The sequence below is a fragment of the Dermacentor variabilis genome, chromosome 1 (genome assembly GCF_050947875.1).
Source record: "Dermacentor variabilis isolate Ectoservices chromosome 1, ASM5094787v1, whole genome shotgun sequence".
Taxonomy (NCBI): Eukaryota; Metazoa; Arthropoda; class Arachnida; order Ixodida; family Ixodidae; genus Dermacentor; species Dermacentor variabilis.
This window is the reverse complement of record NC_134568.1, coordinates 61,311,426-61,334,262: the sequence shown is the minus strand read 5'-3', so window position 1 is coordinate 61,334,262 and position 22,837 is coordinate 61,311,426. Positions and strand designations below refer to the sequence as shown.

The following is a 22,837-nucleotide window of genomic DNA, read 5'->3' as shown; positions in this document are numbered from 1 at the left end:
TTTCCAGCACACACGTCTACGTCGACTGGACCCCTGTCTGCAACTTCAGCCTCCACCTGGACTATTCCTTCCCGAGACAACGGTACTTTGCCGATTGTGGCTTGGCGTCGCATTTACAATGCCGTTTGCTTTCCGCATGGGATGGGAGAATAGTGCTGCGTGTGACCGTTGCGGCGACGAGAAAACTATCGAACGCGTTCTTTGTCATTGTCCCCGATACAGCGCACACAGGCAGTCACTCGCGACCGCGCTGGTGCGTCTTGACGACCGGCCATTTTCGGAGCAAACAGTCCTGGAACGCCGACTTATACAGTCGTCACACCGCAAGACAGTCAAGGCACCCTTGAAGTTTTTTTTATTTTGTTTTTTTTTTTACGTTCGAGTGGCCTATTGGACAGGCTGTAATTCTCATGGGTGTTCACGACCTTCCCTATATATATATATATATATATATATATATATATATATATATATATATATCGCAACTATGCACAGAAAAAGAAAGAAGAAAAGGTCTTTGTTACGTATGTCCAACATCATTCTTTTTTTCTTTGTGGGCGTACAACATAGCGCACGCCTATCCTTCGTGTACTGCCGATTTGAATCATTCTGCTCGTCATGACGTCACTTGCCCTCTGTCCACAAAAGTATAGTGCCGGCCGAGGCTGGGTCTGTTCATGTGTGTGTGTGTGCGTGCGTACACACACAGACACACAGACACAGACACTGTTAGCGCGTCTTGTATACATACACGCACGCACAGTGGCTTCGCACCGCCCAAGCACGGCTGCACATGCGCAACGCACGGCTTCACGCTTCGCAAAGCGTAACTGCATCACGTGCCCCCGAATCACGCCTCCAGGCGACCAGCGCAGATGTCGACAGATCGAAAAATGGGAGAGAGAGAGAGAGAGAGAGAGAGAGAGAGAGAGAGAGAGAGAGAGAGAGAGAGAGAGAGAGAGAGAGAGAGAGAGAGAGGGGGGGGGGAATGAACAAATGACGTGACAGAAACATCCAGCGAGGCAGGCCACGACGAACGTGGTGAGATATATATGCGAATGCGTACGATTCGACACTTGCGCGGCTTTCTTCTCCAGCGCGTTTGTGTAACAAAGTTTGCTGACCTTTTATTTCTTCAATGATTACTTAGGCGCATAGTACGGTGCTCATTCTCGCTGATTATGACGAGTGGTATATATATATATATATATATATATATATATATATATATATATATATATATATATATATATATATATATATATATATATACCCGCCGTGGTTGCTCAGTGGCTATGGTGTTGGGCTGCTGAGCACGAGGTCGCGGGATCGAATCCCGGCCACGGCGGCCGCGTTTCGATGGGGGCGAAATGCCAAAACACCGTGTGCTTAGATTTAGGTGCACGTTAAAGAACCCCAGGTGGTCAACATTTCCGGAGTCCTCCACTACGGCGTGCCTCATAATCAGAAAGCGGTTTTGGCACGTAAAACCCCATGATTAAATTAAAATTGTATATATCATGATGCCTTTTTCTAGCACAAAGAAATAGACCCGCATTCTTACGTGACACCGGAAAAGCGTGTGTTAATGTGACTCGGTGGCTCATAAGGGCGATGGAAACATGGTGAAACGCGCGTCGGTCAATTAATGCAAGCAGCCAGACAAACACACGGGGTACAGTTGTCTAAAATCAACACGTGGAAATTATACATACACTCAGCGATAAGGAAATATGCTTGCCATTTACGCTGTGTTTAAGAAGCGTTCGACGATGGCATATTCAAATCATGGTGGACCGGGATAATATAACAATTCTATTCCGATTGTTTTCCTTTTCGCGTTTCGCCAGTATAGTCGGAGTTGCACTCGACATACGTTAGGACCATAGTCGGCCTGCCGTGAGGCGTGGATGATAACAGAGGAATACAATCGAGTGAAAACAATCCTTGCATTTCACCGGCTAGGTTTTCCATTTCTAATGAAGAGGATACTTGGTATACTTTCATTTTATGCATCATCTTATATATCGCTACAAGATATCCAAATGAGATCGTGACCGTTGTCGCTCAGAAGAACGTAGTTTGCAGATAAGCTTGAAACTTGAGAAGCAATGAAAAAAAAATAGTGTGCATTTCCAAGGTGTCGGTATATATAGTAACACAAGGCAACCTCTCAGACTGCATCTTGCTCGGCTTCACTGAGCGCTTGAGTAATAGTCACCGCTCTATGAGAATAAAAAAGTAAAAAAAAGTAACTACAGTATGTGAGAGAGAATTCAGCATTAGGTGTTCGATGTTGACAACCAGCACCTGTGAAATTATTGAAACCGGAGTAGCGCGAGTATAAATTTACTAAGGAAACGGGGGCCGAATTTGCAAAGCTTTTAATGATGTGCTTTTTGCCGTTAGCCAGCTGCTTTGGTTAATGACATGTCCAGCATCTGGATTGGCTGAAATTTCCCCTTAAGAACATTTCTAGCGTAAGAGCTTTTTGTGACTACGGGCGCTAATTCTGTTACGAGCTCGTTACACTACGGGCATCTCAAAAAGGAAACAAAAGCGCGCAGTGTGTACCATAAGAAAACTGTTGGCATTTCACTTATTATCCACAAATAGACACTTAAGCGCGAGCATTTATATCTTATGCCATACTTTCGTATTCGAGTGCCAAGCTAAAGCTTGTAGTTCAGTCCATAAACTATAGCAGCTGAAATGTGCACTATTGTCGTTTAAAGTTGTATTTAGCGTTATTTGCATGCAATGACGTACTCCAATGCAATGCGATTCGTATTTGGGTCACTAGCTGTTGCAAACATAAATATCATTTGAAGCCCCGGCACCGTAAGGAGTATTTAAGTGTGGCCTGAGCGTGCTGTACACGCTAGGAGATTAGCCGACAATGTAGGGAGGAAGATACGCATGCTGAGTTTAATTAATGCCGGATATGTTGGTGAGATTTCGGGCTGGACGAACGGCTCGGTAAGTGAGGCGAAAGTTGAGGCGACATCTACCGCGTACACGTCGGTTGCCATTGCCAGGTTTCAAGACGTAAACGAGGAAGAAATGCCAATAGAGAGAGAGAGAGAGAGAGAGACAAACTGACAACCTCCACTGGAAGGGGTACAACGGCTCTACAGGAAGGAGAGAACAGGAGAAACAGGGAAAAAGATGGAAGACGCCTCATGGACTGAAGCGAACTTACGAAAAATATTTTGGCGCGATTGTAGGGGAAGAAAGCCGCACGCGTCACCGGTTTCATAAATCAAAGGGTGAAAGAAAACAATAGCAACCAAAAATTGCCCGAGGTCTCTTCACACTCCGCATAAATGGCAGTTGCTTTCAAGAAGAACGGAAGTGTGGGATGATTCAGACATTCCTCGTATGTCGGTGTATCCCAGCGGCCGTGTTCTCCGACGAAGCCACGACACCCAGACGTTGGTCTTTTAGGAGCGCAGCCGATTGTTCACGAAAAGAAGGACGTTTCAATATCGAGTGACCAGGGGCGGCTTGCACGAACATTTAATAAAGAAAATAATAACGAATTTAATAATGCATTCTTGTGCGGACTAGGCGTTGTCTATGGAACATTTAAGAACGCGTTCTTAAATTCGTTATTCTTATTTTCGTTATTAAATGTGCGCGCAAGCCGCCCCAGGAGTCTGATATAGATATACAGGAAATACACGGCCGAATGTCCGCACGGGCTTGTTGATAGAAACGCTGAGATGTATGGCGCAACGAACTCGTGCGTCAACATACGACGCAAGAAAGGCTGCCGCGCCGCGTACGTTACATAAATACATGCATGCATGCATGCATGCATGCATGCATACATACATACATACATACATACATACATACATACATACATACATACATACATACATACATACATACATACATACATACATACATACATACATACATACATACATACATACATACATACATACATACATACATACATACATACATACATACATACATACATACATACATACATACATACATACATACATACATACATACATACATACATACATACATACATACAAACAAACAAACAAACAAACACAAGCAATTATACTCAGTTCAACGTAGACATCTCTTCCTTGTACACATGTAACTGTGGCCTTCCTAGAATGCACCGTATCCAGTTCGTCAGGCGTACTGACGCGTCAGGCGTCAGTAGTACAAACTTTTGGGTCTGCTCATCCCTCCCCGATATACCTGAAGAACTCCTGCACAATGTTTACGGCGAAGACAATTGGTTGCTTTCGCTAGGCAATCGTATTTTGTCGCTTCTAATAGCATGACGTGATCTGTTTTCTTACCATGCTTATTTCTAACATTTGGATGTGATTTGGGTGAACGTATCGGGTCCTTGCGGTCGCTCCGTAACTACTTGCCAGTGTAAACAAAGAAATTTGACTGAATCAAACTGACAAGGTCAACGTAGCAGAAGGAAAGACAGACTAAAAATTGCATCTATCATGTTTTCGTTGCACACTTGTGACGTTTCACTGTAATGGTTGCACCGGTGTCTTTTGGTTTATAACAGAGACATTTACCGCACCAGTGTATTCCGAACCCACGACTGAAATTATGCCGTCTTGTACTTTTATATCTCAAATGATCAAGTGCAAACACGCGAGCAGTCGCCAGCGCTAGTGTCCACCGCTGGAGCAGGGCCCTGGCTTGCAGCAACCACAAGCACTTAGTCATACATGGAGCAACAAACATTCTCCAGAAGTGAGAGGTGTCGATGCGTTCAGTGATCTTGAGTTACAACAGCAACAACAAAGAGAAGAGTTACAATATTGACACACACATATGTACCTTTTTGCATCCTGAAGTCATCTACTGTGCAAAGCAATTAACCGAGTATAGTTTTTGTTTCCTCGCTCGTTTCGTTCAAACGCAAGCGAAGCAACGTATCCAGATTTCACGGGTGCAACGTACCCTTAACCTTGGATAAAGCTGAAAATTATCGAAAGCCACTATGCACTAGAATTTCTAGCTTGTAGCACATTTCGCAATTACTATCCAGACAACGTTGTCTATGTCTTGACTCTGTAGTCTATGAGGGAAAAATGCGCATCATCTTCGATGACTGAACAGGATGCGGCATAACGATGACGACGAAGGCGCCATGATGCACGATGGCACAACGACGACCCGACGATGACATGACGGTGACACTTACAGCAGTTGCAGTTACGGACAGCGAAGAAATTGTGAGCGTGAGAATGACTGCTAAGTTGTAAGCATCGCTATATACGAACGACTGCGCTTCACTTGGCCAAATATGTATACGTTTTTATTAGCAAGTAACTACGAGTACACCAATCATTTCACCACCTTGAAATGTTTAATTTTCAATTTTTTTTATTTTCAGTTTAACGACTCTCTCTATGCTCTCCGTATCTCTTTTAGCTTGGCAATTATAATAATTTGTTGTGTGAACTTTGTGTGTTGTACTACAACAATATTCAGCAGTTAATTGCAACTATGGTAATTAAGTCACAATATCGGAATTTTGCAACGGCCATCTTGAGTCCTTCGTCTCTCTCGATGCCAAATATTGTCTATGTACCTCTTTTAGCCTGCGCACAAGAACTATTTATAGTGTGCACAGAGCATGACGTTTTCAAACTCGGTTCGCGAACACGTTACACCTTTGCGCAGTAAAACTAGAGAAAGGAAAGAAGGCCGGGACAGAAGCAGGAAGCGCCGGCGTGCAGCACGGCGCAGACAGTGGCGGCCAAGATGGACGTTCTGTCGCCGCACCGACAACGATCGGCTCCCTGCAGCGACGTGCTCCGTCTGTAATGAAGCATGAATGCCGTACGTGCGGCGGCCGCCGGCGGGAGAGCGAAGGGCCAAGACCGCCGGCCGCCCAAACGACAGCAGCGGCACCATCACGAAGGGCCGATCCCCTCGGGCGAGTCTCACGTGCAGGCACCACCCAGCGGCCATTGTTTCGCCGCCGCGGCGGAGTGCCCATGGTCGGCGCCCGGTGCATGTATCCGATGGCTCGCGTGTCCCGGCGGCGATTAGCGGCTCGCCCCGAGGTGTACACTCGCGGTGGGCGCGGACGCACGGCACGCGCAGCCAACGTGGTTCTGTTCGTCGTCCCAGCCGGTAAAGAACGTGAGCTACACGAGGCAAAGCGCTGTGCACACGACGCACTTCGTGCGGCCATTGTAGCCCTCGCTGTCAGAGAAGTTGGTGCGAACGAAGTGGGGCAGAAAAATTGATTTACATAAGAATCGCCGTACACAACAGGATGAAGCGGTACAAGGACGACCACAAACAAAGAGCTATTCTAGCTTTAGTGGAAACTCGAGACGATGCCTTGCCACATACGCATGCAGAGTAAACGATGCGGCACTACTGGGTGCCCTTGCCCTTTGGGAAGTTAGAAAATATCCGGGATAAGGCCAGTACCTTAAATTATGTCCTCGGCGGTCTTTTGACCATTGACGTTACGCCACTCAGGAATATTTGCCGTGTCCGAGCCGCACCCTTGAGATGAACAGAGCGCACCGCGAGTCTTTTACCGAAGCAGGAGCGCGGAACGACAGAGCTTACGAAAAGGCACGGAAAACAATGGCGAGAACGTCGTCTTGCGCCTTCTTTTTTCACGCTTAAGGTGTGTTTAAGTTTAGTGTAGGGACACGCCGGCCCTCCTGTAATCCTGCAGCAACATGTCCTTAACCACGCTTCTTGTGTCAGCGTGCATGGTGTAACTGTCCGCACGACGAGAGTTGAGCGCCGTTTGCTCCAGCGGCAAACTGTCCCTTTTCGAAGTCTGAAAAAGACGCGTCGTCGCAACAGTCACTTAATCCTCGCTCACTCAAATATCTCGAAAGATACAGAGAGATGAAACAACGGACGGCCACGCATTCATAATTGCGCGTTGCGCATTTGGTATACGCGAGTATACGTAGTACAGGCAGGCGTTAAGACATCGCGCGCTCCTTCTGCAGCAGCTGCGCTCTCGCCCCGAGAGGCGCGATGTAGTGCCCGGTCTCCTGGCGCACGCTGTGTCGGCACAAGCACGCGCGCACCGCCGCGCGCCGCAGCCTCCTCTGCGGACAGACAGAGACGCAGCACCGAGTGGCCTTTTGAAAGAGGTCTTTTGAGAGCGGTCACGCCTTTGAGCACGGCGCGGCCAACAGGCAGCGGTGCGCGGACAGAGGAGCTTCCTGAAAATTAATTTCTGTTCCGAATACTCGAGCCGGCAGGACCCAAGGGGGGATCGTTGTGAGCCCGTGTTCGCGGCGCGTCGTCCGCTCGCTTCCTCGCGCGGCAGCCTAGCCGCCGCGGAGAAGGCGCGCTGCAGAGTGCGCCTTTGCTGTGCGCCGACCTGGGAGGAAGAGGCGCCCGCGTTATGCGTGTGACGCGATGCGTTGCGCCGCTATTAATACGGGGAGGGCTCCCTCCTTCGCGCCACTGTTCCGGCCCGAGTCGCTCTCCATGTCGCCATATATCGTCGCCTTTACCCGCATTTTTCTTATTGTCGGGGTGCTGCTTTAAATCTCACCTTTCTCCGCAACACCCTTTCTTTTTCTACGCTTTTTCTTTATAAATCTCCTTCCGCTCTTAAAGGGCACAACGTCCGACGTTATATACCATCTAGGTGGAACATGGAGCACTTGTGTCAGAAGCGCCATGCTTACCTCAGCAGCGACTATAGCGAAGCTGGTGCTGGGCGCAGCACGAAAGCGAGACAAGAAAATGTAAGAAGGAAGCGGATGCTTGTGCACTCGCAAAGGAGTGCACGTTGAACAATATACTAGCCATTCTGTGCTACGCAAACCATAATTTTTTTTAAATGCCTTTCGGATACCGGAAGCTGGCTTTTTGTAGCATAACTGCAGTTTTCGCAAACTTTTGATTATACAGCCTATCCATTCCTTCAATCGCTATACGACTTTATTTGCGTAACGGGCAAGTTTAGCGCATTTGGAACGGGTAAGTACTCCGACGAGGCAAGGCAAACAACGATACATAGAGCTTCAGTTGCGCACTCACTGCTATGAATCACAGACATGTCTTACGGAAGCGAAACAACAGAGGTGCGCCGAGGAGGCATAAACTAGCGTGTCGCGATCCTTTAACGCCTTCACGCCGTTAAAGTGACAAATTGCCGGCGTAGAGCACACCTGTGCCATTGTCTAACATAGCGAGGTTCCGCCACCTATTATGTACATGAAACGAAAAGGACGACTTGAGCCAGCATCAAGGGTACAAGGAGTCGGCGCGCAATTCATCACCCGCCCCCGCGTGCATATGGGTATAATCGGGCACGGGCTCGGCTTGCCGACAAAGCGGCGGCGGCGACCCTATGAGGCGTGTCGTATTCGGTGACAGGCGAGGCAGCGCCGCCCAACCGGCAGCCTAAATAAAACGCGCGCCCGGCGCACGCTCGCCGGACAAAGCAAACGCGGGTGGCGCGCAGCCTCTGCTGGCGGCGCATCATTACAATGACTGATTAGCGAGACGCGGCCGGCCTTCTTCGCCCCCCTCGCAACGCTGCCGCACGGAGACTCGGGCGTGCAGATTCTTGGCACGCCGGGCGAGATTCTCGGGGCCGTGCGGGCACGCTGCTGCTCTCGCGTGGGATACACTCGACGTACACACACTGCCGCTGGCTGTTGCTGCGTCGTCGCTGCGGCGCGAGTCAGCAGCTCGCGGGGTCCGCCGCTTTATCTGGGCGTGACAGCCGCCCGGGCCTGTCCACGCCGCGGCGGGCCGTTAGAGGGAACTCTTTCTGGACTCTTGATTTTATGCCATTTTCATTGCTCGTCAGCTCAGTGCGTCGCGTGATGAAGGCATCGCTGTTGCCGCGCCACTACCGGCGCCCTCAACAACGCCGTCTGGTTACACCGGCTGCAGGTTGCTCCAGTCGTCGCTGCACTCGCGAGATATGTTTCCCGCAAATCGACGTAATGTTTTTAAACAGTTGCACGCGAGAAGCAGCCTGTGGGGGGGGGGGGGGCCGTCGCAGTTTTTTTTTTTTTTCCGGAATAGCCGTTTTCCGTTTCCATCGGGACATTTCCATCGGCTGAGCTTCCACGCGGTGCGCTTACGCTGCTGCCTTGGTCACTTCGCATTGCAACGGGCGCGTTATATGGGAACACATTTCGTTGCGACGTTCTCCCCAAAACTCGGCTTGCTTGCTCGCCTCAGAAACATGACGGTCGAGGCAGAGCTCCTGAAAGCGAAGCAATTGGTATATAAACAGCGCGCGCGCCAGCTTTTCATACAGCAGGAAATAAAGAAATAACGCCAAACCCTAGAACATTTACAAAATCGAGGGAAAGAGAGAGAACACAGCGGTGGGGGGGCCGCTGATGCGGCGGCCCGAGGCACAGGGGAGCAGAGAATCTCCCAACGCGAGGAACATGCGAAGGGATTCTATCTTGAGATCCCACGAGCAAGCGCCCGCCGCCATGGCTCCTCTTCTTCTTGCGCGTTGCCGCGCGGCGCGAGAAAAGACGACAAAAGTGGCCCGGAAAAATAGCATCCACCCCCAAAAAGAGTCGCTCTCCCCCACGAGCGACCGGGCGCCAAGGAGTGATGCGAGCGCGGGCTATGCCACCGGGGACGACGCAGCGGCGGCGCTCAAGTGTAAGCGAATAAAGCGTCGCAGCGCACCCCCCCGCCCCCCCGTCGCTGCACATTCCACTTATTCACTGCTCACCTATCACACCGTTGTTCCCAATGCACTGTTTTGCGACATTAATTTCGAGCGGTGTTTTGTTTATTTAAGCGCATTTTTCACGGAAGGCCACTGCTCACCGCTGTCCGGCTGTTGTTCACACGTCCTTTCAATGCGGTGCGGAGTGCTTGTTTACCCTGACTTAAACTGATGGGAGAGGAGAGTTGGTGTAATTATATACTGACTGACTTTCCAGGAATTCCTAAAGCTGCGTACTAGGTACGAGTTTGTTGTACCTTCCAATCTGTACACAACTTTCGATAAGGCAGCTTGGATATGAAACGGATGTTATTTTCGACGCGGGTAAGATTAGATGGTAAAAATAAATATTGAAAAAGAAAGGAAGAAAATTGTTTGAAAGGCTGCAAAAAATGTCTAAGAGTGGGATGATTGCAGAATGCAGTTCGCATCTTGCGTGATTCATCGTGCAGGCGTCGTGTAAGTTTTGCACAAATGATCATTGGTTCTTCTTTCTTTCTTTTCTTTTTTCCAGAACTGTTTCATGGGTGATTGCGTGCTGTACCTGAGGTGTCTACCTCGTAAAGAATATCTTAACAATTTCGAAACGTATATCGCTTCTTCTGCAACGTGTCTTATATGTCATTGAGCTTTTTCATTGTTTCAACTGAATGTAGATTATCGGATATTTGGTTTTCAATTTGGTCGTCAGGAAGGCACTGAACCGGAGTCTTGCGTTATGCATTGATAAGCAGCAACATTACGTATATTTTTGTTGACTCAATCCGGTTGCCCGCTTCCATTTCAACAGACGTCATTGCATCAGACATTATACTTGACATATTCCGGATGTAAATGCGTGCAAATGGCAAAAAGACAAGACAGGAACAAGAACTGCACTTAGGAGAGGAGAACCTTCGCATATATGTATGTATACAGTCGTCCCCGTCTTCATATTCAATAAAGCGCAACTTACAAGTAATATTTTTCTTGTTTCATTCAGCGTACAGGCATGCTCGCCAGAATCGTTCATTTACGTCGCGATTGATCCTTAAAGTTGTTTATTATGCGCAGCTGCTCCTCAGGGGGAGTGCTGCTTGAAATTCAACAACTGCGAGTGTCCAGGTGACTGTAAGATCACTTGTTTCATGAATTTCTGCGCAAATGGTTTTACGATGCTTCTTGTACCATTGGGGGATACGACAATACTTCAACCACTATTTGCACATGCAAGCATGTCATGCGGAATATAACGTTTAAATTTAATACGGCTGTCTCAATAACTATGGCCACCACGCCATTCACATGCATGCTGAAACGATGATTAGGGACTACTTGCTCCAAATATTTGCACTGTCGCCACTGTTTGATCGCTCCGGGTCAATAGGTGCACAAATTCTCTTCCAATGTGCGCACGAGATCATTTGTAATGAGCTAAACCTGCGCAGAAGAGTGCGCGCGTAATCATCATGGTCATCATCAACAAGTCTATTTTGCATCCACTGCAGGATTAAAGTCTCTCAAAGCAATATCCAATTATCCCTGTCCTGCATCAGTTGACTCCATCATACGTCTGCAAATTTCCTAATCTCATGAAAGCCACTAATCCTTTTGCCGTTTTCGAGTGCATTTTCTTTTCGTCACTATACCCCCTCTGACCCGACGCAGCACATTATCTAACCAACGCCATTTCTTCGTTTTAATTCTAACTATAGAACATTGGCCACATTTTACAGGGTGATCCGCGAACACTTTCAAAATTCTTTAAAGGTTGTCTGTGGCAGATGGCTCAATTCTAGTTTATGAGCCGGTCTATACTCGAAGCAGAGGACATTACTTGAAAAAAAAAATTGAAAATCGAGTAATTAACAAGAATTCACTAATTAACTTTTAGCTAATTATCTTATGACCCATATTGCAATTTACGAATTCTAGCAGTGGTCTTCGCAAGGCGGATCCATTTGAAACGAATTCTCAGGACGACAACAGTTTCGAGATATAAATTCCCGAACTATGCGGAGGAATTAATGCATTGACATTCCAGTTACTTGTGTGCTTCAGTGCATCAAACGACATTGTGTTAACGAATTAACTTTTTGTAAATTGCAATATGCGCCATACTATCATTAGTTAAAAACGCAATTAGTTAATTTTTAATAATTAATCGATTTTGCATCTCAATTTTTGTGCAAGTATTGTCCGCCGCTTCGAGCAGACCAGCTCATGAACTAGAATTGTGATATCTGCCCCAGGCAACTTTTAAACATTTTTGAAAGTGTTTGCTGAAACACCCTGTATCTACATATATATATATATATATATATATATATATATATCGTTGCCCTCTGATCCACAATGCCATTTGCCTGCTTCTTAACGTTACGGCCACCATTTTTCGTTCTATCTCTCGTTGTCTGGTCGTTAGCTTCCTCTCAAGCTTCATTGTTATCCTCCAAATGTGAGCCCCCATTGACTGCTGCTGGTAGAATGCATTAATTGCATACTTTTCTTTTCAATGATAGCGGTAAGCTGTCGGCCATGGCTTCGGAGTGTCTGCACACATGCGCTCCAAGCCAATTTTATCTCGTATCGCGAAATTTCTCTCATGATCTGGGTTCCCCGTGAATATTGGGCATAGACTCTTGCACAGCTTCTCTATAGAGGTCAACTGCTATCCACAAATTCTTGTTCTTTTGCAAGGCTATTGAACCTTTCTTTACTATTTTGCATATTAATCCTCAAGCTTACTCTTAAACTTTGCTGGTCAAGGTATTCAAGAATTTGTTGTAAGTTACCTCCAGCGTTGCAGAACAGGGCAATGTCATCTGTAAACGTAAGTGGAGGGCACTCCAAAGCTGGAATTCGGTTGAATAGGCGTACTCGTGCAGGATCAGGGTGTGAGAACGTCTGGTAGCTTCGACGGTCTTGAATGACGCCGTCATGTAGCCACTGGCGTATACCCAGGCTGTAGCTTTCTTTCCTCAGGATGCCATGCTACTCACTGACCCGACGCCGAAGCGTTAATACAATTAGATATCCGTCTGACATCCTATATACAAGTTCATCACATAATACGCCTGACACCGAACGAAGAAGCAAGTGTTTTACGCTTACTTTTTAGCGGACACCGTATGTCGTCGTAATTGCGTGAAATGAGAAAGCCGAGCGGCCTACGAAGCGTTACGCTATCCGGCCAAAATGTCCAGATCCCGAAGTTGGATCATGTCATGAACGAAGCAGTTCGAGCCCATCTCTGGCCACTGTGCACGGCGCAAGAACCCTGCGTGATCGTGTAGTTTTGCTGTAAAACGCCTGATTACTAGTTTAATTATCCGGTACGTATCATTCGCGCCTCAGATGCTATACTTTATACGGGGTACGCTCTCTCTTTTTTTACCTCGTGCGACGACGTAACGTGCGTAGAGTAATTCATTTGCTGCAACCATGCCGAAACGCAATAAAATTCTTTTAGAACTTGTGCAAGAAGAGGCAGAAGCTCTAAGGGGCATCAGCCTTGCAGACGGGCGTCTACGATGTTCTGAGTTTATTAAAGGTTGCAGCGCGTTAAGCGAAAAATTGCCTGTCTTGCCTGGGTGACTACACATCTGTGCAGTCTGCACAGTGTTATCAACACGCCTATTGTGCACATCTGTGCAGCGAAAATGCCGCATCACAGTGACGGATACCGTTTGACACTGGATACATTATATGATTACTTCAAGCAGCGCCCGTAGCATTAGATGCATACCTTGAATTCGGCTACTGCGCCATGATGCAATGAGCCTACTTTAGGGCCGATTTATTAGGTTATAAGTTACCCGCCGCGGTCGCTTAGTGGCTATGGTATTGGGCTGCTAAGCACGAGGTCGCGGGATCGAATCCCGGCTACGGCGGCCGCATTGCGATGAGGGCGAAAACACCCGTGTATTTATATTCAGGCGCACGTTAAAGAACCCCGGGTGGTCCAAATTTCCGGGGTCCCCCTTTACGGCATGCCTCATTATCAGATCGTGGTTTTGGCACGTAAAACTCCATAACTTAATTTTTAGGTTATTAGTTCAATTTGCTACTGTAGCGACACCTCATATCTGCTCTTGCAGGAAGATGACAATAGCTACTTGTATGCTGGACGTAAAGATTGAATCTGCAATGAAGGCCTGCCGGAGTATTGCGTCTTGCTCGCGCCTGTCTCTTTCTTTTTCTACTACGCTTGCTCACAGTTTGCTTCACTACCCCGTCTCCTCAACCCACCATCCATCCCTATATATATATATATATATATATATATATATATATATATATATATATATATGTGTGTGTGTGTGTGTGTGTGTGTGTGTGTGTGTGTGTGTGTGTGTGTGTGTGTGACGACAAAGAACGCACACACAAATTTTCGGCGACAACACGCGCGTCCAAAATGCTAACTCCTCGAAAGCCTACTCCTGCGCGTCCGTTCCAACGCGAGGTGCCAAGCCTTGCATATGCACACAAACAGGGTGTGTTTGAGAGAGAAAGAGAGCGCCTCTCGAGCATGGGAAACCCCTTCTGCAGCGGTCGAGTGATATAGTAGCAGCAGCGCGAACCATTTTACAAAGTGCGCGGCGTCGCTGCCTGCTCCCCTTGGCTGCGACACACTGCGCCAACAACGACCGGTGCATTTCCTCGCTGCCGGAGATTTGTGCAGCGCGAAAGCCCGGCGTCTTGTGCAAAAAAAGAGAGAACGAACGCTCCGCGCGCGCATTACGCGAGCACGCGGGGAGCGCACCGCTCGGGGCCGCCATCGGCTGGAGCAGCGCCTTGTTGGCGGGAATCCCCACTGCCTTGGCGCGCGGGCGCTATCATCGCGTCCGCAGCGGCGTCCACGCAAAGGGGAAGCTCCCGCGGCCGGCGAGCGCGGTTATTACGGCCCGTAAATTAATAACAACGGCGGCGTGTACAGCTCCTGAAATATCGTTCGAGCACGTGTATACGAGCCACGTTTCGCGGACCGGGCTCCCCCCTCTGCAGGATTAGGCGCCCGCGCCGAAATGCCCGCGCGGGAGAACGCTGCTGCGCGCGGTGCTTATTTCTGCGCGCGCGCTCTCGCGGAGAAAGGCTGCTGAGGTAAATCCGAGCGCGCACTCAGTCAGTTCGCGGAAGAGAGCGTGGGCTCGAGGAGAGGAGCGCTCTCACTGGCCTGCGTTGCAGAGACGAACCGCGTTGCCCCGGAGGAGGGTCGCGCATTTAGGTTCTCAAATGTCGCCACTGTTTATCAGCGAAGAGTACTCGCCTGCGGGAAAGAAGAGAAGCAGGACAGCGCATGCGTGCAGGCAGTTGGAGAGAAAAGACAGTGCACTTGGTTTTTCCACGTCGTAGCAGACGGAGAACCTAAATGCTTGTCACGGGTTAGCTGGTTTTCGAAAAACGTTGTGGCGAGAGTCCCAAGTTCTTCCTGACAGGATATGAATGAGTACTGTTTAATGAAGATGAGTATATATATATATATATATATATATATATATATATATATATATATATATATAGCGTGTGTAGCGCGTTACCATGCCTTGCGCACTTGGGAAGTCTGGAGGACAGTGGAAGAAGCTATAGCTCTCTCCTGTAGAGAAAGCTCCGACGAAGCTATTTGATAAAAATGATTCTGTGCTTTTTAATTTAGTAATTCTCGATTTCTACAAAGTTTCTAACTTTTTTGAGAGTACTGAATGGATGATAGGCTTATTAGCCGGCGAAACTTTCGGCGCAATCAGAAGGAAGTAGATGACACAGCAAATCCCTTTTCCAGTGTTAACCGAGATGTTGCATGTTTTCGTTTCCCCCGATACAGTGACAAAGCGCAACTTCGCGCAATCAGAAAGGTTTCAAAAATTCGCCTTCCGCGATCGTTCACGAAGGTCAGCGCGTATAGGGTCATTACATCAATCATTGATCAATATGACGCGCACCGCCGACAGTGCCAACTAGAAATAAAAGTAAACGAGGAAAGCCCTCATCCACGTCAAGCGAAGCGTGCCGCTTTTAAACCTCTGCCGTACACGTCACGCAGAACGCACCGCGCGCACACACACGACACGTGTCCGCGAACTTGAGCCGTTCGAGCCACCGTCATTGAAGCGTGTTTCTCTCGCGGCGATCGCGTCACCGGCGGAGAGGGTACGCTATTTCGAGTGCCTCCTAATTGCCGCTCTCTATATAGTCGTCACGCAGGCCCCGCATAAACCGGCCGCGACATCGTTTAGAGACAGCGGCCCTACGCGATGCGACCGCCGACGGCAGCAGCAGCAGTGAGAGCCGAAACACGTAAATAGAGCTGTGCGCGTTGAGAGAGGAGGAGCAAAGAGAGACAGCGGTCCGCAATCGCGCGCCGCTATCACGCGGCGAACCCTCCCTTCCTCTTGCGCTTTTTCATTCCCGACTGGGAATCCCAATTTATTTTCCCGCAGCCACCCTGTTCGCCGGCTTGCGTGCATCCCGGTCTTTTTACAAATTTAAACCCGACCGCCGCGGCGGCGGACGCGAAAAAAGGCCCTTGGCCGCGGATGAAGAAGACCCCGGGCGCTGAGCTGGCGGCACAGTCGGCAGGAATTCTTGGGTGGGCCCTTATCGCCGCCGCAAATCGAGCACGTTGGCGCTCGCGAAAATGGCAGCGCGTCGACGCAATGCGCCGGGTGGTCCGGCTTCCTCTTTTCCTGGGCGCCGCGCGGCAGCGCGCGCGCTCGTCGCCCTGGGAGAGGTCGGCGGTCGGAGACGCCGATGACGCGAGAAAATGTCGCCGACGAGGCAGCGAGATGCCGGCTGCTGCGCGCGAAAAATCGAGGTCGGGCACCTGTAATGCAGAGGGCCTGCACGCCGCTGGATGCCCGCATATCAACCGGAGGCAGTTAAATACGCCAGTGCCTGCTGTGTTTACATACTGAGCCGACATTCTAAGTGCCGATATTGGAGCAGATATAGAGTACACGGAGTAATAACACAGAACAGAGACAGGCCTTGTTCCTGAATAATAATAATAATAATAATAATAATAATAATAATAATAATAATAATAATAATAATAATAATAATAGCTCGCCACAATATATTTACTTTAGGGTTGCGATTACACGGTAATTACCGCTTACGGTTACATTCTTCTTCGGTTCTAGCCACCAAGAACGATTAAACCCAATTTCTCGACTTTCGCCGTCTCTTTCCGATCAAAATTTTGGAATCGCACTAAAAGATGAACCAATCACGTGAGAAACATTAATCATACAGGGCCAGAACGAGGCGCCTTTCCTGCACACAGCTTCCTGGCGCGTTGATTGCGTCGTCCATGTACGACGCTGGCTAGGGGGAACTGCAGTGCGTTCAACCAGATGTTCTTACGCGCAGAAGGACGTGCGGGAACATTGTTGTTTTGTCATCCATGTAATTTTTTAACTCACGATCTCAGCAGAAATGACACGTGACATTACAGCGCTTGCAAAAGTGTCATCTCTTGACCTGATTCTAAATCGAGTGTACCGCAGCGTGCATGCATATTTGTCATTACCGCACATTTTGCGCTTTTCTCCACTAAGCTCGTAGAAAACAGCTACATTGAAGAAACAAGTGGAAACCTAATCAAGTACTACGGAACAATACGACGCTATCTCCCTTTTTCCTTGTTCCAGTGCACAGAGCAAACGCAAATCCGTGAGTAGCAACGACTGCGACAAAGGGCCCATGTATGGGCACCCAGGTCACGGATTCAACTCCCGGCAACGTCGATGACATTTCATCGAGATCGATGCAGAAACGGCCGCGTATATAGTTCGCTTCGGCTTCCTTCAAAGCTCGCGCGACGGCGCCTCGGAACGTCACGTGCTACTACTTCACCGAGTCTCGAGCCCCCGGGGCGCGCATCATCGCGGCGGCACGAGAAAAGCGCTCTGCCCCCGGAGAGCGCCCATAGCGCGCCTGCGGAGGAATCCTGTCAGCGCCGCGGCGCTCCGTCTCTGAGCAGTTCGTTCCACCTGAACAGCTGCCAGCGGTGGCGGCGGCAAGGCCGCTTATTAACAAGCGGCCGCTACCACCGCCGCCGCTGAGAATAGCCTCATTAGTTGAACAAGCGCGCCGACGCCTTCGGTTCCCCGCGCGGAGGGAGGAGAGCAGCCGCCGGTAAATATAAACGCCCGGCCGCGCCCGCCCGCTCTATTCGAGGCCGCCGAGAAAACCGCAACGTGTCGGCGGGACACTGACCCTCGGTGCTTGATCGCTGTCGGCTCCGCGCTGGGCGCTATACTGTCTCTCGGTCGCCGAGGTATACATGTGATACCGCGCTGAGGACAGGGGACGTCCTCGTTGGCGGCGAGCGTTAAGGGAGGGACAAGGGGAAGCGCGGTTCGAGCGAAAGAAGAAATTGCTCCCTCATCTGCGGACCCTGATACGTCGCGACGATCAACTTCCGGTGTAACGCTTTAGAGCTCCAAAGGATAATATCAGTTGGTGAGTCAGCGGCGCGCGTCGACGCAGCTCAAATGAAATGGCGAAGGTATGGTGTATGCCCAGGCGCGCCCGGCAACTGCCTTTTATAAGTTGGGGCAGGCCAGCCAGAGGTGGGTCGTCTCAGTGACGGACGTACATTTATTCATTATTTCACGAAGAGTAGCACAGCCGTCTTATCTCCAAGTGACGTAATCTCTATCCGGCGCTGCGGGCCTTCTTGAGACAGGGCAAAAGAAAAGAACCAAAGAAAGAAAGTGGGGCCAGAACACCACGGTGCGTCGCTCGGAAGCCAAAATGTCGACGAAGCAGCAGCGGAATCAAAGGGTTTCCCTCTTGGCGGCGTCGTAAATCAAGGTTGTCCTTGGCAAGTCGTCTCCCTCGTGCCCCTGCATGTCACTCGCGCGCTGCCACCGTGCGCACGATGACAGGGACTCTTTAAAACACCTCGGCTAGGGCAGCGTGCCCTTTGGTGAGCGGCTGTAACGCACAAAGCGCGCGCCACGTTGAGGCGCGGGAAACACCGCGCGCTCACCTAGCCAACTCAGCCCAGCCCGGTGCGTGAAACGAGCGCCGACGTGCGGGCTCGTGCCATCGGGTTACCTTGCATCCGCCGCGCTCGTGGATGCAGCCCCGGGCCAGGCGTCGCTTTATTCTTGACGCTTGGCCCGCCCTTTTGCAGCTCGTTCATCATCTGCCCTCGCTCTTTGTTAGCTGTGGTGTGTGCACGCCTTGGGCGCCCTGTGTGAGCACCTTGTCTCGCTGTCAGCAGCGTGTCTCCGCGCGCGCTTCCCCTTCGCGGCTGCGACGCGTGCGTCCGCACGTTCGCTTTGTTCTTGCTTCGGAGCTCGCTCTATTTTGGCATATTAGCGATATGCGCTGTCTTCCAGGCACGAACGGCATGGTGCTAGCAGGACCACGGGCCGGGCACGCGCGCTAACTAGGTGCCTTTGGCTGGTAACCACTCGAACGGGAGCCTAAACTGGATCATATACTGTATACGTGTAGGTTGGGACACGGCAGTTCATCAGTTCTGTATTCAGAAGATCTGAATGCAGAACACTGCTCAGAAACAACGGCTTGGAGGTCCCGTAAAAATACATGATCGCGTGTCGGCGGTTAACGTACGACATGGTATGTATACGGTAAAATGCAATATACTGCATCGCTGAGTTGCGTGTTTGATTGCTGGCGTTGCCGGTCGGTTTCGACAGAGCCTGGCCATGAACGGCGTTACTGAAAAGGTGGTCGGTAAACGAAAAGAAAAAGTGGGTTAAATGGAGAGAATACAACACTATCTCAACAAATCAAGCACAGACCAAGCGAAGGAATGAAAATGACGTCGTTTAGACCACTATAAGAATAAGATATAAATAATTACGGCATGAATTTCGCCACTACTACGAGTATGACGTGGTGCGATTCTTCCGATGCGCGTGCATGGTTATTTTCAGCCGGAATGCGTAAACCATGCTGCATGTGTAAGGCAATGATGAGTGAAAATTCTTCACGTTCAGGGGAGAAAGCCTGATTTTCTCTGCCTTTTCCCGTTCTTCTGTCTCTTCACGGTGACTTAGTTAATAACCTTGTGCCGTGTCACGTCGGCTCACGTGCTGCCACTGATTGGGATCGGCACTAATGGTGGCGGAATGGCTTAACGAGCGTGCCTTTCTCTTCACCCGGCGCAGGTCATGGTGGCGTGAATCAGCTGGGCGGCGTATTCGTGAACGGCCGTCCATTACCGGATGTAGTGCGGCAGCGCATCGTGGAGCTGGCGCACCAGGGTGTCCGGCCCTGCGACATCAGCCGCCAGCTGAGGGTCTCCCACGGATGCGTCTCCAAGATACTCGGAAGGTGAGAAGGTTCGGCATGACAAGGAACGGGAAGCCCAGTCTGGCACACGCGCGTTGTGTCTTTTTCCTAAGCAGAATATTGGCCCCGAGCAATGCATATCCCAACAGCGATGCTTTGCTGCCGTTCAGCACGGTGATCATTGATTAACGTGTAGAATTCTAAAACGCTTGTGGCCGAGCTGTGTGATTTACCACCCTCATATAGGTCCACATAGAATAATGCTGATGAAATTGAAATGATATTTGAAAAAAAGTAGAAATCAGAGGCCTATTGTTATCGTACCATGCCTCTGGACATAAAAAAAAAAGGTGAATTTAGGTCATGGTTCCGAAGTGATGGGGAAATGGAGGGCAGGGTAGCGGTACAGTGAGAATAAATAACTTGCCACGTCAGACAGTATACTCAGAACAGCGACTATATGATTGACGCACCGCATCGGTCAAATTGATCAGCTTCGTTAACATTTACAGCCGTTGAAACTAATTGCTTTAAAAAATTAAATGAAATAAGCGTGACGAACGAAAACGCAATTCGTCCTTCGGTTTGCGCTCTCTCCGCTTGTCCAGCCGGCATCCTGTCGAGTCGGCTTTTAATTTCTGTTTAAATAGCACGGCCACCCGAACTCGACAGGTGCCCTTGCAGACACCGCGCACGTCCCAGTGCGCCCAACAGATGGGCTCGTTAACTGTGGCCCACTCCACCTCACTCGGTGGCTGTCAAGGCTCGACGGCGAGGCGACTGTGCCCGTTCAACCCGCGGGGGAGTCAAATGCGCCTCGCAAGCTCCTCGCATATGCACCCCTGCGTCAAGTTCGTGCAACAACTGGCAGCGGATTTCTTCCACGTGGGCGCCCGCGAACAAGCTGACCAGAAGGGAGCCAGCTCCGCGTGCCGCTCCCGCGGCCACCCCACCTCCTGTCTGACAGACTCCCTCAGAGAAAATTTACTGCGTCCTCTCCAACGCGCTCGGCAAATTCCATAACTTTTGGGTCATTTCCTCCTTTCGCCGGGCCGAAAGAAAAACGTGCGCGCGTGCGTGCTCGCCAAACGGGACCTGTCTCTCGCGTCGTGCTCTCTCCTCCCCCCTTCAGCGCGCGTATGTATAGACGCTCGAATGCGTCCCGAGTTCCACCCCTGTTTTCGCGCACATAAAGAGCCGGCGGATCGGCGTTTGCTACGCGGAGCGGTGCGCCCCTTCATCCCTGTACAGGCGTCCCTCGTTCTCCGCGCCCTCCAGAGGAGCGGCCGCCTCATCGGCCGACAAAAAGCGCCTCTGCAGTGGTGTTCCGGCCGCGCGCCAGCGGCGGGACACTGATCGACTCGGCGGCGGCCCGCGAGATGACATCAGCGCGGTTCACTGGCGTGCGTAATAATGACATCAGCAGCGCCACCCGACAACCGTCTGTCTTAATCTGACTTTAAAATGGACCTCGCCCGAGCAGCGCTGGCTGATGGATACCGCTTTCCCGGGGACAACAAAAGGTCCCGTTGTAGCGTAATGATCTCCTGAAAGACTGCAGCCGACTTAATTGTGCTCGGTCGCCTTCCTTTGTGTGCAGCAACCAGATGGCAGCGCGGCATGCGTGCTCCGCCGTGCGGGATGGCTCGCGGCAAGCCCGCGTGCGCTTCGCGCCTAAGCGCTGGTTACAACCGCGCGCATGTGTACGAAGGACGCTTGCAGTGTTTTGTGCAGAACTTTATAACGCGAAGCCCATCGGCACCGCCGGCACTCGGCTGGTCGGTGACCGGGAGAGATTAATCGTTTGTGAAGGAGAATGTCGTGACTTAAACAGAACGCAGTGAGACAATTACTGCACGTTTGGACCGCACAACTAAAACGAAGTTCAGAAAAGCCGTGTATACTTTGAGGACGAGGACAACAGACTTTGTCCTTTGTTTCGTTTGTACGAAACAAAGTTATTTCTGTACCTTGATTTCAGTTAACAAACCAGTGAGATGTTATAATTAGTCAGCTATTTTTAATCACTGAAGAGCTCGAATCCTTTACCTGCGAGTTGTTTGCAGAAGCACAGTGGTACCATCCCGATTCTCTCGAGCGTTTCTTTCACTCTCCCAATTTTTATCACACTTTTCGTGTGAGAGCTCGAGCCTTTATGACCGCGAGATTACGGCCGCTCATGCGCACGCCGGCAGCTTACCTGAACGCTAAGCAGCGCCACACCAAAGTGAAAGGCTCATTCGAACAAACTTTCGCAGTACGAGAGTGCAGGGGAGCCGCAGTCTTTTCTCGGCTATAATTGCAGGGAGCGCTGCGCTCGCGCACAGGTCTTCAACCCTACGCTCGCGCCAGGGAGTGGCGCACGTGAAAGATGGTTCGGGGTGCCAGCCGGCGTATATACGCGGCCAGCCGCTGACCACGCGAGACTGGACGCTGACCGTCGCACGCCCAGGGCTCGGCAGGAGCGACCTGTGGTTCGCGTTAGGAAGGGGGGGGGGGAGTCCCGTATTAATTACGCGAGACGCGGAAGGAAAAGCCCGGGGCGTAATTGCAGAGGTCGAGAGGACAGTGTGGCAATCACGGATCGATAGCTAATTTGGAGTCGCCGGACGCGCGGCTGCGCCCATTTGACGCCGCGTGGCCGAGGGTACACCAGCGTGCGGAACAACGGCTGGGTGGCAGCTCGGGGTTCATAATATCATACAATGGATTGGGGCAATCGTGCATATATATATAAGACGCGCCGCGCGGGCACACTTGCCGCGTAAGCGGCGGTGCATGCAGTTTGTTTTCACAACAAGTTGGTCCTCTTCCTCTACTTGAATTAAGGGAGCACTAAGGGGAGAAGGGATTGCACGAAGCGCACCGTATAGG

General features: G+C 50.3%; 1 protein-coding gene across 7 annotated transcripts in view; it reads left to right on the top strand.

Moving 5' to 3' along the window:
* The window catches only part of sv (paired box protein shaven), a 244,571-nt gene that overhangs the window by 157,204 nt on the left and 64,530 nt on the right, over positions 1-22,837 (top strand). For all 7 annotated transcript variants that reach the window (XM_075687997.1, XM_075687984.1, XM_075687991.1 and 4 more), the window contains one exon: positions 19,840-20,005. In XM_075687997.1, coding sequence (XP_075544112.1) covers positions 19,840-20,005 — 166 coding nt within the window. The remainder of the gene's footprint in view (positions 1-19,839; positions 20,006-22,837) is intronic.